The 14,502-nt window shown below is 38.3% G+C and overlaps 1 protein-coding gene across 1 annotated transcript in view; it reads right to left on the bottom strand.

Annotated features, from left to right (window-relative positions):
* lix1.L (limb and CNS expressed 1 L homeolog) overlaps positions 1-14,502 on the bottom strand; it is an 89,982-nt gene that overhangs the window by 35,582 nt on the left and 39,898 nt on the right. The window contains exon 3 of the mRNA XM_018264522.2: positions 11,771-11,911. Within this exon, the coding sequence (XP_018120011.1) occupies positions 11,771-11,911 (141 nt within the window). The remainder of the gene's footprint in view (positions 1-11,770; positions 11,912-14,502) is intronic.

The raw sequence follows: 14,502 nt of genomic DNA, 5'->3' as shown, positions 1-14,502 counted from the left end.
GTGTTTCCCAGCATAGAAAAAATAGAGATACAAGGAAAAATATATAGGTATTACACTTGTATCCTGTACTTTTTCTACCGTTTCTGCATATTGAATGAACCCCCTCAACTATCATAACATGAGTTTTTGTACTAATATTGTAATTAGCGAGTCCTGAGCTTGTTGGCGGGCTCTAATGAAAACTGGTGACAACGTGGAAAAAACTAGGGTAAATCAAATACAGTGTCGGACTGGCCCACAGGGATAGCAGGAAAACTCCCAGTGGGCCCAGGTGTCAGACAGCCTCTTACTTCTAACCATTTAGCATACTTCATGGTCTGTCTGTTGCAGAATGCATACTCTATACCAGGGATCCCCAACCTTTTGAATCCATGAGCAACATTCAGAAGTAAACGGAGTTGGGGAGCAACACTAGCATGAAAAATGTTCTTGGGGTGCCAAATAAGTGCTGTGATTGGCCACTTGGTAGCCCCTATTTGGATTGTAAACCTACATTGAGGCACTGTTTGGCAGTAAACCTGGTTTTTATGCAACCAAAACTTGCCTCCAAGCCTGGAATTCAAAAATAAGCACCTGCTTTGAGGCCACTGGGAGCAACATCCAAGGGGTTGGAGAGCAACATGTTGCTCATGAGCTACTGGTTGGGGATCACTGCTCTATACTGTGAACATTTTTGAACAAAACATACATACAAAACATGCTGTGAGTTACATACAGTACTTCTAACTAGCTGATGACAACATGGGTCAGTGACTTGGAATACCCTACTGCCAAATACCATGACTGGCATGATAAATGGCTAACAGAGGAAATTGATTAGACTTAAATATAAAAAGTAAAACTTACTTTAAAAAGGTTTTATTAACTGAATGTCGGATACATTCTTCAAAAGAATGATATACACCGTCCACATATACAATTTCCAAGATTGCTGGATAAATACATTAAGGGGGTTATTTACTAAACTCCGGTCAGGCTTTTTCAGGTAAAACACGAATTTTTCGAGATTTATTAAAGCCCAATGCAGCAAAAAGCCAGAATTCAAAAATCTGACATCTCAGACCTGCCGAGGTTGTGTATAAGTCAAAGGCAGAGGTCCTTATCCTATTTTGAAGTTTCTGTGGTCTGTGCTGGAATTTGCGCGAAAATCCAACCTTTTTGGTTTTTATGGGCATAATCCGAAAAATTCGGGCTTTTCTGGAAAAAGCCTGAAAAAATAGAGCGATTCATTTTAATTGAGTATTTACCTGAACAAACCGAGCTTTTTTAATAACAAATAAAGTTAAATCTGGTATTAGAGTTTGGTTGTGGTTTTTTCATTTAAAAAATGAGATAAATTTGGATTTTAGTAAATACAGTAACCCTCCCTGTGTGCACGTTTGAAGTGGAACTGTCATTATACAGTACTGGCACTGAGAAATGGAACTCGTTATACAGTACATTTTACAGTATGATACAAATTCGTTGTGTTTAATTAGGATTATTATGTAAATATAATAATATTAGGTTCCTGCCTATTGATGATAAGAGACAGCATCACATATCTGGGATTTTTCTTTGTGGGTTAAGCTAGTTGTTACCATTTGGGAGAAGTTTATTTATAGTGGGGTAGGAATGGAGGAGACAAGAAAAGTGGAACAACTTAAAGGGGAAGGAAACCTAGTCGGCGCAAACCCCCCACCCCCATCCCGTGTGTTGCCCACCCTCCCTCCTCCCCCCTGGCCTACCCGTCCCGCTGGGCAAATGCCCCTAACTTGTTACTTACCCTTCTGCGCAGGTCCAGTCCACGGAGTTCACAGACGACATCTTCTTCCACGCGATCTTCTTCCTGCTTTGAACGGCGCATGCGCAGTAGGATCATTTCGCCGATACGATCTACTGCGAAATGATCCTACTGCGCATGCGCCAAAACGCCGTTCAAAGCAGGAAGAAGATCTCGTGGAAGAAGATGTCGTCTGTGAACTCCCTGGACTGGACCTGCGCAGAAGGGTAAGTAACAAGTTAGGGGCATTTGCCCAGCGGGACTAGGTTTCCTTCCCCTTTAAGACCCAACTGCCATTGAAGCACAAAATGATCATCACACAAAAAAAAAATCAGTTTACTGTAAAAAAAAAAAAAAAACTGCAATGTATAGTTTTTATGCGAAAAAACATCCCAGCATTTTTATAATGGTGTCCCTACAACGCATTTGGAGAATTTGAGAGGCTGCTACATCAGCCAAAGCTTTAAGGGCAGTTTACAGTTGAAAAGCTTTAGCAATGAAAATTTCATTAGTTCCTTTGAGGGTAAGAAGGTTTGGCAGAAGTTAGAAAAGTTCCCTACTATTTCCCAACTTGAACTTAATTGAATCAAGGATAGAACGGTGGGAAAAGGCTACGGGCAGCTTCGGAAATCCTGGCAGATAAGTAATGTCCCAGGCAATGCCAGTGAAAGTGAAATAAATATGTAGTCAAGGTTTCAAGCAATGAAGCCTCAGAGATTACTGGGGTGTTAAATGCTGTGTAGTTATGTATGTGAAACTTTCATAGGAAAACCTCTGCTTTATAAGAACGTAACCTGCAAGAGGATTTCTCATCATTTTACATTTACAGTCGCATCGTTTTCCTTGCAATACATCAAGAGTTTTACCTACGGCAGCACGTTCCTTTACAATTACCAATCATCAGACAGTCTGTTTAAAGTGACCCTGTTGGCCACAGGCATCTGTTCAATGTAAAGCAGTGCTTTGAATGTTGGTATTGCTGTTTTTCTTTTCTAACATACAGAAAGGTCACGTCCATGTGAAATAAGTCATGATAATTAGCTTTTTTGGCTGAAATGGCAAGAAATTGTATTTGAAAAGCACTGCTCCGAGGAGAGACAGTGCACTGTAAAATTCATGGATTTCCTTGCCAGCAGCAACAGTTTGTTGTAATTATGTTGATTGGTCCATTTGGGATAACTGCATTATTTTAGAACACAAGTCAAATTTCATGCGTTTAACTGAAATAGTCCTATACAGCGCACAAGGGAAGCAGAACAGATCTCTTTTTGAGGGCATAAAGGCATGTTATTCTTACCCCAGTTCCAACGAATTATTGTCCTGTCCATCAGAAAGCAAAAATCTAATTATAAGCAGTGTTTTTCTAATTTATACTGTATATTTTCTTTGAGTTGTTTGACCTCTCCTAGAGTTTCCTATCAGGGACAGCGGCAGGGCTTTATTCCATTACCATACATTAATTAACCATATCAAAAACATACACCCAATAATGAATGGTTTTAATTCTATTTCTGTGAGCGTTTGGAGAAACTGTCATATTCCATATAAAGCCATAATGCTGCAGTTGACAGTTTTTAGGTGCACTGGATAAAATTGATGGAAGATATACACACTAGGCAATACTTCCGATATACATAATATGATGTATAATTAAAAAAAAAGCATGGAGACTAGTTAATTATGGCACATTTCTTTCAAACCCTTTCAAATTTATAAAGTTGCTACAGATGCAGTTGAAGGTGTTGTATCCAGTTGCAATGTTTGAGCTTAAAGCTAGCGGCAGCTTGTACAGCAGGTTTAGAAGCAATTCCTCCACTCTCACTGTATTAAGACAAATTGCAATTGGTCTTCATTTGCTGTTTTTTGTGTTCGTTACAATTCATGTTGGAATGCTCTGGTTGTTAGGGGTTTTGCTACCCTAGCAACCAAGGAGTAGATTTGAAATCATGATAAATAGCAGAAAGACTGAAAAGAAAGATAAGCAATGAAAAATATATAACAATAACAATATAACGATAAAAGGGAAAGTTGCACAGTCAATCTGCTTTTTTGGAGTTGTCAAGGTCAGTGGTTCTGACAAATAGAAAGGATTTTCAGTTGCAGTCAGGAAAGAAGGTGAATAGTAAGGTTAATAAGTCATTAAAAAGCAATAACGAGGACCAATTGAAACGTTGATTAGAAAAGTTCCATCTATGGCATATTAAAGCTTTATGTGTAGAACTTTAGACAGGTTACTCAGATGAGTTTATTTTAGGAGTTTTCTCAGAGTGGTGCATGTTAAGGAGAAAGGCTGTACAACTGGGCCAAGATCTGGCGTAATAAACTCTTAGGGGCTGATTCATTAAGGGTTGAATATCGAGGGTAAATTAACCCTCGATATTCAACTAGGAATTGAATCAAACGATTCGAAGGATTTTAATCCATAGGCTGTTAGCCCATAGGCTAACATTGACTTCGGTAGCTTTTAGCTGCCGAACTAGAGGGTCAAAGTTTTTTTTAAAGACACAGTACTTCGACTATCGAATGATTTTTACTTCGAATCCTTTGATTCGAAGTCGTAGTCGAAGGTCGAAGTAGCCCATTCGATGGTCGAAGTAGCCCAAAAAATACTTCGAAATTCGACGTTTTTTTACTTCGAATCCTTCACTCAAATTTAGTGAATCAGCCCCATAAAGAACATAAGGGGTCGTTTATGACCTGTAAGTGCAGTTTGGTTATTCAAAATGGGCACAGTGATTGCATCAAAAAAATGGCATTCTTTAAATGTACTAAAGGTATTTAAAGTAACTCCTTGCAATTCTACACAGTTGCTGTGAGCACCTGTTCCTTCATTCCCAAAATCATTCACCTATTGAATGAGGGTGACTCACACATGGTAACCCTCTCATTGGAGGCAACAGTAACTTCAGGTAATCCTGCGAAAATTTTGGCAGCAAACTTGAGATCTGCGATTCCTACTGCTGGAAGTGATGCCAATCTTCAGTGAAATTGTTGGCGATTCGTGTTGAATCGCATGTGCAACTGCACTCGTTTTAATGCATTGCCCACAACAGCACCAGGCACATCTCCCCCTTGAGGCCACAAGGACACTGGAATTATGGGGAATTGCAACTGAATTTGCACTTCGTACACTGCAAATCCAAAAGTAAACAAAACCTATAAACTAAATAAAGACACTGCACTTGAGGAAAGCTACTATATCTAAGCTATAAACATTGCCGCAACCTCCCATTGTCATAACATATATGATTTGCCTCCAGGGTTACAGGGAACTGAGAGAGATTACGATGTTGCAAAATGGCTGGTTACAATAGCAAACTGGACACAGACTGCTGAGAAAATTAAGAATTTCCTTCCATAAAAAGGGTCCTATCAAAATCAACAGGTATACAGTATTTATAGCACCCAATGAAGATTGCAAGTACAAAGAAATAAATATAAGAGGTGGGAAGTGGTGTTAAAATAAATGCAGCCTTAAATTCTGCAAAGGTTTCTGATAACAAGTACGACTGTATAAACAGTTTGGGAATTTAACATTTACTTTCCGTGGATAGAGAAACAAGCTGTGTGCCATAAGACTTATGACTTGGGAATTGACCAAAGAACAGAACATGTAGTTGTAACTGAGATGTAACAAGCAACAGGTAATAGTCTCAAAATAGTATAAAGCTCCTTATTCAGAAGCAGTGGAAAGGGATTCAGTAAATACACAACATTTCATCTAATGTTTTAAACACGTAGGGAGCAAACACCAACACAACTTTTCCTGTAATCTTGTTTTTCTGTATGAGTTAAAATTCTCAAATGGATTCACGTTGAATCATTGCAATTACAAGAAAATTTGATTAACACATTTTTGAATGCTGAGAAATAAACTTCCCATTGACTTGTATTGCAAGTCACCAGGTTTTAGGTGGTGATATTTTTACTTTTACTTGCAGTTTGACAAATATGAGAAATCACTGGTAAGAAAATTTTTGTTGCATTGCAGAAAATGTCACCATTTTTTTTGCTACAATTTTCCAGAAGTGTGGCAGAAGAACCCTGCTTTTACGTACCCCGAAATTACAGTTTCTAGAAATTATGTTGTTGCTTTGCAGTCTGGCATCAGTTAAGCGTTTATTGTTTTTTCCTGAATTTTACTTTGTTTGTTTTTTTCAGGCACAGGGAAGAAAGTAAAAGCAGGGTTCCAACTTTTTATTGGTTATCCCCATTGTCCACATGTAATAAAAGGTACAACGTTTTCTGTGGTGCAGAAACCCATAAATAAAATGTTTGCCTTTAAACAGATGATCAGTAACTGCTACCTGCTGATTGGTTGCTTTGTTTCAAGTTCAAATCTGAGAGTTCATGGTCGTGATATATTAGTAAGGAAAGGATTACATCGGCTAAAATAACAGTATGAAGATATAAGCCAGATTGTTTTAATCCTTAGTTTTAGAGAGCATATAAATATATGTTTATATAGTGAATAAAGTACCCCCTCTTGTAAAATATAAGGATATTATAAGTTACCGAGGAGTTTCATGACCATATAAAAACACGAGGCCGAAGGCCGAGTGTTTTTATACAGGTCATGGAACTCCGAGGTAACTTATAATATCCTCATATTTTGCAACTGGGGGTACTTTATTTATTATAATACACAAATTTCAGTGAGTCATGTGACAGAAATGACATCAGAACTCACCGTTTATAACTGATGACATCAGAACTCACCGTTTATAAGGATATAATTTACAGGATATTCATGGCTTTTGTGTATTATACAGGTATATGGCATCCATTATCAGAAAACCCATTATCCAAAAAGCTCCGAATTACGGAAAGGCCGTCTCCCATAGACTCCATTTTATCGAAAATAATCCAGATTTTAAAAAGAATTACCTTTTTCTTTGTAATAATAAAACTGTACCTTGTACTTGACCCAAACTAAGATATAATTTATCCTTATTGGAAGCAAAATCAGCCTATTGCGTTTATTAAATGTTTAAAACATTTTCTAGTAGACTTAAGGGCTCTTACTGACGAGCGGTTGTAGCTGCGCTCCCCTGCGTTCCAATTTTCTGTGTTCAGCCGCAGGGGAGCGAAGGAATAGACGCATTACATTTTTTCCAATGGGGCTGTACTCACACAGGCGCGTGAAGGGGCCAAATGCAGGAAAAATGCAGCATGTTGCCTCTCAACCTGCGTTTGGCGCCTACACGCGCCTGTGTGAGTACAGCCCCATTGGAAAAAATTTATTCCTTCGCTCCCCTGCGGCTGAACGCAGAAAATTGGAACGCAGGGGAGCGCAGCTACAACCGCTCGTCAGTAAGAGCCCTAAGGTATGAAGATCCAAATTACAAAAAGCTCTGTTATCCAAAAAGCCCCAGGTCCCGAGCATTCTGGATAGCAGGTCTTGAGCATTCTGGATAACAGGTCCCATACCTGTATATATATATATATAGAGAGAGAGACAGGGTCGGACTAAGGCTGACTACTTAGACCCGCTCCCACACTGCTCCCTGACCACCTCTACTGACCCGAATTGAGAAAAAAGATACGTAGAGAGCGGGGGCTGGTGAGAGGCGCAGCTGGGGGGGGCAGGGGTTGCTCCTGGGGTGGGGGGTGTTGAAGCCCCTGAAGCAGCAACCCCGGGGGGCCCTGGACCCCCATTCTGACACTGTATAAAGAGAGACAGTAATAGCCTAGGCAAACTGTGTTAACTCTGTAACCTATAATACTGTTCTATATCTTTGTATGAGGAAATGGCACATTATATTCCCATAGCATGCATGTGTGATCCATGTTTCTTATCTTGATGAAATGTACTGATAGATCAGCTGAGGTTGCTGACATTGTGCAATGAAGTACAGATGTAACCCTGCACCTGGGGTTGTACGTGGGGTGCCATGTGACATGCGGCTCCTCCACTAGACATCTGGATGGATCTCATGTCAGGACCTAACACGTGTTGTTTTTCTCACTGGCACTCACCAGCAAGGACCATAACCTTTCCCACATCTGTACTCTGAGAGCAGAAACGCCGCACCTGCATGGAATGTTATTACTACTTTTTTTTTTTGCCAAGCTATGAACTTTAAACCATTATATATATCTCTTTCCAGATGTACGGGGAAAGAGGAAGCGGTGAGACAAGACTTCTCAGGTCACAAAAGCCTGAAAACCAAAATGAGAGCTTTCCAGAAAAGCAGAAATAAGTTAGATTTAGAGGTTTTGGAGCAGACTATGGACACTTTAATGGAATTATTCTGTCTTTAGTTTGTATAACTTCATCAGTGTTTATAAGACATTGAGTAATAGTGCCTTCTAATGATTAACAGCTGATACGCAACTGAACTGGGAGACCTGCATGAAGGATTAAACCACGAAATGTCCTCTACCGCTGTAAACGTTCCATGATTGAGCACATCAAACATTGCTTCTTGGGGCTGTTATTTCTGGCATTGCCGTGCTGCTTGGAACATACTCACAGCATTTTCACTGTTCTCTGATGGCTAAATTACTACAAACATACTCAGTGATGCTTTAGAACTGTATAACACAGACCAAAGCTGAATGTTACTCCACCCTTATTTGGACATTTTGTATATTTTACATTGTAGGATGCAACATAGAATGCATATAGATGGCACGGTCACTGCATGCTTCCTTCAATTTTAACACATAAATAATATAATGTCTGCCCTCTGGGTACTACCTACATTTTTATATTTATTGCAGGATCTAAAACAGATACTTCCTTCAATTTCTAACACATAAATGAAATAACTTCTGCCCTCTGGGTACTACCTACACGCTTCATGAGTTTCTTCCTTATTTTGGGGCCACTTGCAGACCACAAGCAAGACAGCTAAATACTGCATAGTCTCTTGGCTTATGCTCCTACCCCTCAGAGTTCCTTCTACAGTCATGTAGCCTTGCTGCACAAAGAGAGTATCTTATTCTTCATATTACAATTTAATACCTTTCTACCGGAAACCCTACCTATAGATACTTTGATCCAATATGTGAGCTGGACCAGTGGAATGGAGTGTGGGGCCTACCTGTCCCTTTTAAAGCACTTCAGTTTCCAGGAGTCAACAGGCAAATTCATTCTGGTTTATTAGCCAGCAAGGTGAATTGATTTTGTTCTCAGCCCTGGAGCCAGCATGTGTTGTTTACGATATTGGTCTGAAATGTGAAGATTTTATTCTAGTTAAATTATTCAAGTGTAACATCCTGCCTGGAGTTAAACCAGTGACTTGGTGTTTTCATGCTATCTACATTGCCTCTGCTCTTTTTGATCTGACAGCTAAGGTCCTGGTTCACTGCTATTGCTATCCTTGTATTTCCAAGTAGGCATGGCTTGTTTCACCTGTTGCTAATAAAGCCGCTAATATTAGGCTGGCTATATAACCCCCTGATCTGCACTGACTCATTGCCCAAAGTAAGTCTATTCTGAGATAGTTCCTGGGTGCACTCTTGATCTGATTTACTGTTCTTGACCCTTGCCTGTCCTTCACCTTTGCTGTTTCACTGCCTGAACTGACCTTGCCTGATTACTGACAACTCTTCAGGATCCTGATTCTTTACCGACCACACTCACTCTTTCCCCGTTCCTCCTGTCACACGTTCCAGTTCCCTTGCCTCCCCAGAACCTTCGCCTTGGTTCTCTCACTTTATAGAGGACCTGTCACCCAGACATAAAAAAATCTGTATAATAAAAGTCTTTTCAAATTAAACAAAATTAAAACAAAATCCAAATTCTTTTTTTTATTAAAGCATTCATAGCTGTTGTAAACTCATTTAAAAAATATCATGTATAATGAATATAATGATATAATGAATATAATGAAATATTGCCTGCCCTTCCTCTATGCCTTAGGCAAATATATTTAACATAGTTACAAGACGATGACCCCCTATGGCCAACGTTGAAAGCATAAAGCATTTGTTTTATTAGGCATCTGGTGAAGTAACTTCATGTTTATGTTTAGTATATAAAATACAGCATTTCTAGCATTATTCTATTTTAGACTTTAGTTTCCCTTTAAAGGCCCAGTGTGGCTTAAAACATGCAATACTGAACAAATTAAATTTGCAGTCCTTCAGCTTATGATGTGTTCATCTCTAATGAGGTTATATAATAAAGGAAAAGGTTTGAAACCTTTCATATCACCTTTAACAACTTATAAGCAGGTAGTATTAATTTCTCACCTGCATAAAACCAAAAAAACCTATAAGCTACCGCACCTGGGAAAAGTTTGTGCCTTTATTAAATACACGGGAACATTTGCATGCGGCTTATTACTAGATGAAGGGTTCTACTTAGGTTCTTGTCCATTACAAAAAATATCCTAGTATTTTCCTAACCTTTATATAATTACATTTTATGAAGACAATATAGGGATAGGGCAAACCTAATTAAATTTTATGTTTAATATTGAATAATAGAATAGTGTACATTTGTAAATTTGTGCTTAGATGATTACAAAATGAAATATGAATCCCAACATTCTTTATTATCATACAGGGCTGCCTTGAAGGAAAGCATAATCCCCAGTAAAGAAGTAAGGCAGAAATGTTTTACTTCATATTTTGGGCTTCTATACCAACCCAAGTTAATCGCAGTCCTTTAGCTGTAAAGATCTGTATCTCCAAAGATGCCCCAGTAGCTCCCCATCTTCTTTTCTGCTGATTCACTGCACATGCTCTGTGCTGCTGTCACTTACTGAGCTTGGGGACCAACATGTAATATACAATATGTATAGAATACAAATGTCATGATATAAAGATGATTAGTAAATAATCCAGATTATTTTTATATGACAGCTCAGAGACCAGCACAATTAGCAAAATAATTTAATAATCAGCCCTGTAGCATCATTTTATATAAAAAACAAACTTCATTTTATGCTTGATAATTTGTGATGACCCCTAAACTTAGATTCCCAACAGCTGCTCAGAGCCCACTGAGCATGTGTGTGTCACGGATACTTTTAACAAAATGGTAAACTCCTTTGCACAACTGTTATGCCTTAGCTTATTACTAGTAGAATCGTTATGCTTGTGCATAAATTCAGTATATAAAATAAGGCATTTTTATCCAAATTCATTTTTAGGGTTTAGTTCTCCTTTAGAAAACATGGGTTCAGCAACCCAAAGTAACCTAGAGAAATCAGTAATCATCTTTATTTGTTCCAATTGGAATAATGAAAGTGCAGTGAATGGACACCAATAAGAACAACATTATTAAATAAAACGAAAGATGGGAGAGCTGAAGAGTTAGTGGACACTAAAACTGAATTATACAGGCCATAGCTGTCAGGCCTGGCTTGATCCATTATAAATACCGGAGATATCTTTGTAGTTAAAGGAATTGTTCAGTGTAAATAAATAGGCTGTGCAAAATAAAAAATGTTTCTAATATAGTTAGTTAGCCAAAAATGTAATGTATAAAGGCTGCAGTGATTTGATGTATAACCTGTCAGTCAGAGCACTACTTCCTGCTTTTCAGCTCTCTTGGTTTACACTGACTGGTTACCCTGGTTACCAGGCAGTGACCAATCAGAGACTTGAGGGGGGGCCACATGGGTTATATCTGTTGCTTTCGAATCTGAGCTGAATGCTGAGGATCAATTGTAAACTCACTGAACAGAAATGTACCATGTGGCCCCCTTCAAGTCGCTGACTAACTCAGAGTTATAGAGCTGAAAAGCAGGAAGTTGGATTCTGGCTGTTTTATTAGACATCTGTTTACTCCAGCCTTTATATATTACATTTTTGGCTAACTAACTATATTAGAAACATTTTTTATTTTGCACATTTTGCACAGCCTATCTATTTATACAGTTTTTATTTTCACACTGAACTATTCCTTTAAAAGCAAATCCTCAGGAAGTTGTACTATAGGAAGGTAATGGAGCCTGAGTTTCACATGGTATAATGAGTCAGACTCACTTTATTCAATCCGAAATAAATGATATATACAGAACCTTTATATACAGTAGGCATCAAACTTACACTAGTAGAGGAGAGGGCCTCTTGTACGCTTTTCACGATGAAATCTTTTGTAATCCTTCGAGAGGGCAACTCATTGAAGAGAGAGTTGAGAAGAGCCACTTTAGCTGCATCTCTCCGGGCTTCTGCTCTGCTTAAACAACACTGTAAAACCAAAAACAAATGTATTCAGATCAAATGGTGGTATTCCTCCCTAAGCAATATCAAACTAGGAAATGGCGAAGAACAAAATGTAAATAAACTAGGCCTCCATCCAATAATCATTTTTCGTTTTTTTTGCTGTAGCAACAACTGCTTTGAATATGATAAATCCCAGTGAGTTGCTTAAACTCGAGACTGTAATTGCAAATGGCAGCAGCTGTTAAAGATGTCATCAAAATAACTTTTTTGATAGCAATTATAACAATTGCATTAAAGGGATGTATAATAAAGCTGTATAATACACAAAAGCCATGAATATCTTGTAAATTATATCCTTATAAACGGTGAGTTCTGGTGTCATCAGTTATAATCGGTGAGTTCTGATGTCATTTCTGTCACATGACTCACTGCAACGTGTGTATTATAATAAATAAAATACCCCCTGTTGCAAAATAAGAGGATATTAGAAGTTACCTCGGAGTTCCATGACCTGTATAAAAACACTCGACCTTCGGCCTCGTGTTATTATATGGTCATGAAACTCCTTGGTAACTTATAATATCCTTATATTTTACAAGAGGGTTTTTTTTATTCATTATATAATAAAAGTCGTCTTAAAATTAAACATGAAACTCAAATTCTTTTTTTTTTTATTAAAACATTTCTACCTGTTATACACGTGTTTAAAACTCCCAGCTGTCAATCTTATATTGCCTACTCCTCCTCTATTACTTAGACATAGAGATGGGGTAGGCAATTACTTTCACTTTCCATTCTGCACTTTCTAGATGTCACTGCATTCCTCAAATTCCAACTCTAATTGTGTAGCCAGTGCATGGGCATGGGTATCAGGTGCCCCATTCTGATGCATTAACAACATTTTGGCATGATCTAAAGCTTGCCTTAATAACAGGGTCCAAAAAATGGCTGCTGCCACGTTTCATGTGTTTGTGAATTCCAAGACTAAATGAAACTAGATTTAAATAATTGACATAGTGTGAGTAAAGTTTATTTTGCTTGACTAACATCATAAAATAGGATTTGGAATTATTTCTTAGGGTGACAGGTTCCCTTTAATTAATGTAATTAAAATGACTGAGGAGATTTACATCCTACTCTGTGATACAAGTTCATGCTACAATTAGGGGCCGATTCATGAAGCTCGAGTGAAGGATTCGAATTAAAAAAACTTCGAATTTCGAAGTGTTTTTTGGGCTACTTCGACCATCGAATGGGCTACTTCGACCTTCGACTACGACTACGAATCGAACTAAAAATCGTTCAACTATTCGATAGTCGAAGCACTGTCTCTTTAAAAAAAACTTCGACCCCTACTTCGGCAGCTAAAAGCTACCGAAGTCAATGTTAGCCTATGGGGAAGGTCCCCATAGGCTTGCCTGAGTTTTTTTGATCGAAGGATATTCCTTCGATCGTTGGATTAAAATCCTTCGAATCGTTCGATTCGAAGGATTTAATCGTTCGATCAAAGGAATAATCCTTCGATCGTTCGATCGTAGGATTTGCGCTAAATCCTTCGACTTCGATATTCGAAGTCGAAGGATTTTAGTTCCTAGTCGAATATCGAGGGTTAATTAACCCTCGATATTCGACCCTTCATACATCTGCCCCTTAGTCTGTGCAGTGTTTAAATAAAGGCCTTTTATTTCATTAACAAGGTGCTGTTCCTTTCTACATACAAGTTCATGCTTAGCAGGTTCTGTTGCATTTATAAATAAGTCATTTAACACAAACATTGCATTATCTAGGTATTTTACTCGCACAAGTGTTTGTTAGATCAACCAGCTAAATTGACAACAGCATTTTAAATCACATACAGATAGACCTAAATTTATCTGGAAGCCTCACCATGTCCCACCATTATCATTATTATATTTTTTTTCAAAGCAATAAATGTTGTGACATATCATGCTTTTGTGTGCTGGGGTGAACTGTGTGCTCCATCTGAATCAACAGTCACCAAGGAACTAAGTAAGTTCATACTGAAGTTATAAATGTTCGCAGAGTTGTGCTCAGAAGGACAATCTATTTTCATAATAAGCTCTTAAAGACCGACACAGTCCCACCTAGTACAGTATCTAGTACAATTAAGTCTAAAGCAGCTGGAGTTCCCTTGGAAACATTTCACCACTCCTCCTAGCAGCTTCTTCAGTTTGCCCTGGGATTTAAACCCTTAAATCATAATCAAATCACAATGGTTCCATTGAATATGCACTCCCAGGGTTACGTACAAGACAGGGCCTGTAGGTTTGTAAGTTGAATATTTTGTAGGTTGACATATACGTTAACTTGACAGATGTTTGTCTTAACATAGTATTTATTTTTACCTTTCTGTGCTCTGCAGTAGACAACACATGCCAGAAGGGAGTTGGGCAGGTGGTTTATTAAAGCTAAATGCTAATAAAAGTCAAGCAAACCATAGTGTGTTACTGTAATAGCCTCGTTTGTAAGTGTAAGTTGTATGTAAGTCGGGTGTATGTAACTCCATGTATTCAGTTAACTGTTGGCTGAAAATCACAGATGTGTGGAAATGTGATTCAGTTACAATGGTACCATGGTTCACATTGAATTGAATG

The sequence above is a fragment of the Xenopus laevis genome, chromosome 1L, assembly GCF_017654675.1.
Source record: "Xenopus laevis strain J_2021 chromosome 1L, Xenopus_laevis_v10.1, whole genome shotgun sequence".
Lineage (NCBI taxonomy): Eukaryota > Metazoa > Chordata > Amphibia > Anura > Pipidae > Xenopus > Xenopus laevis.
Note: the sequence above shows the minus strand (reverse complement) of the source record. Positions and strands in the feature narration are given on the sequence as shown.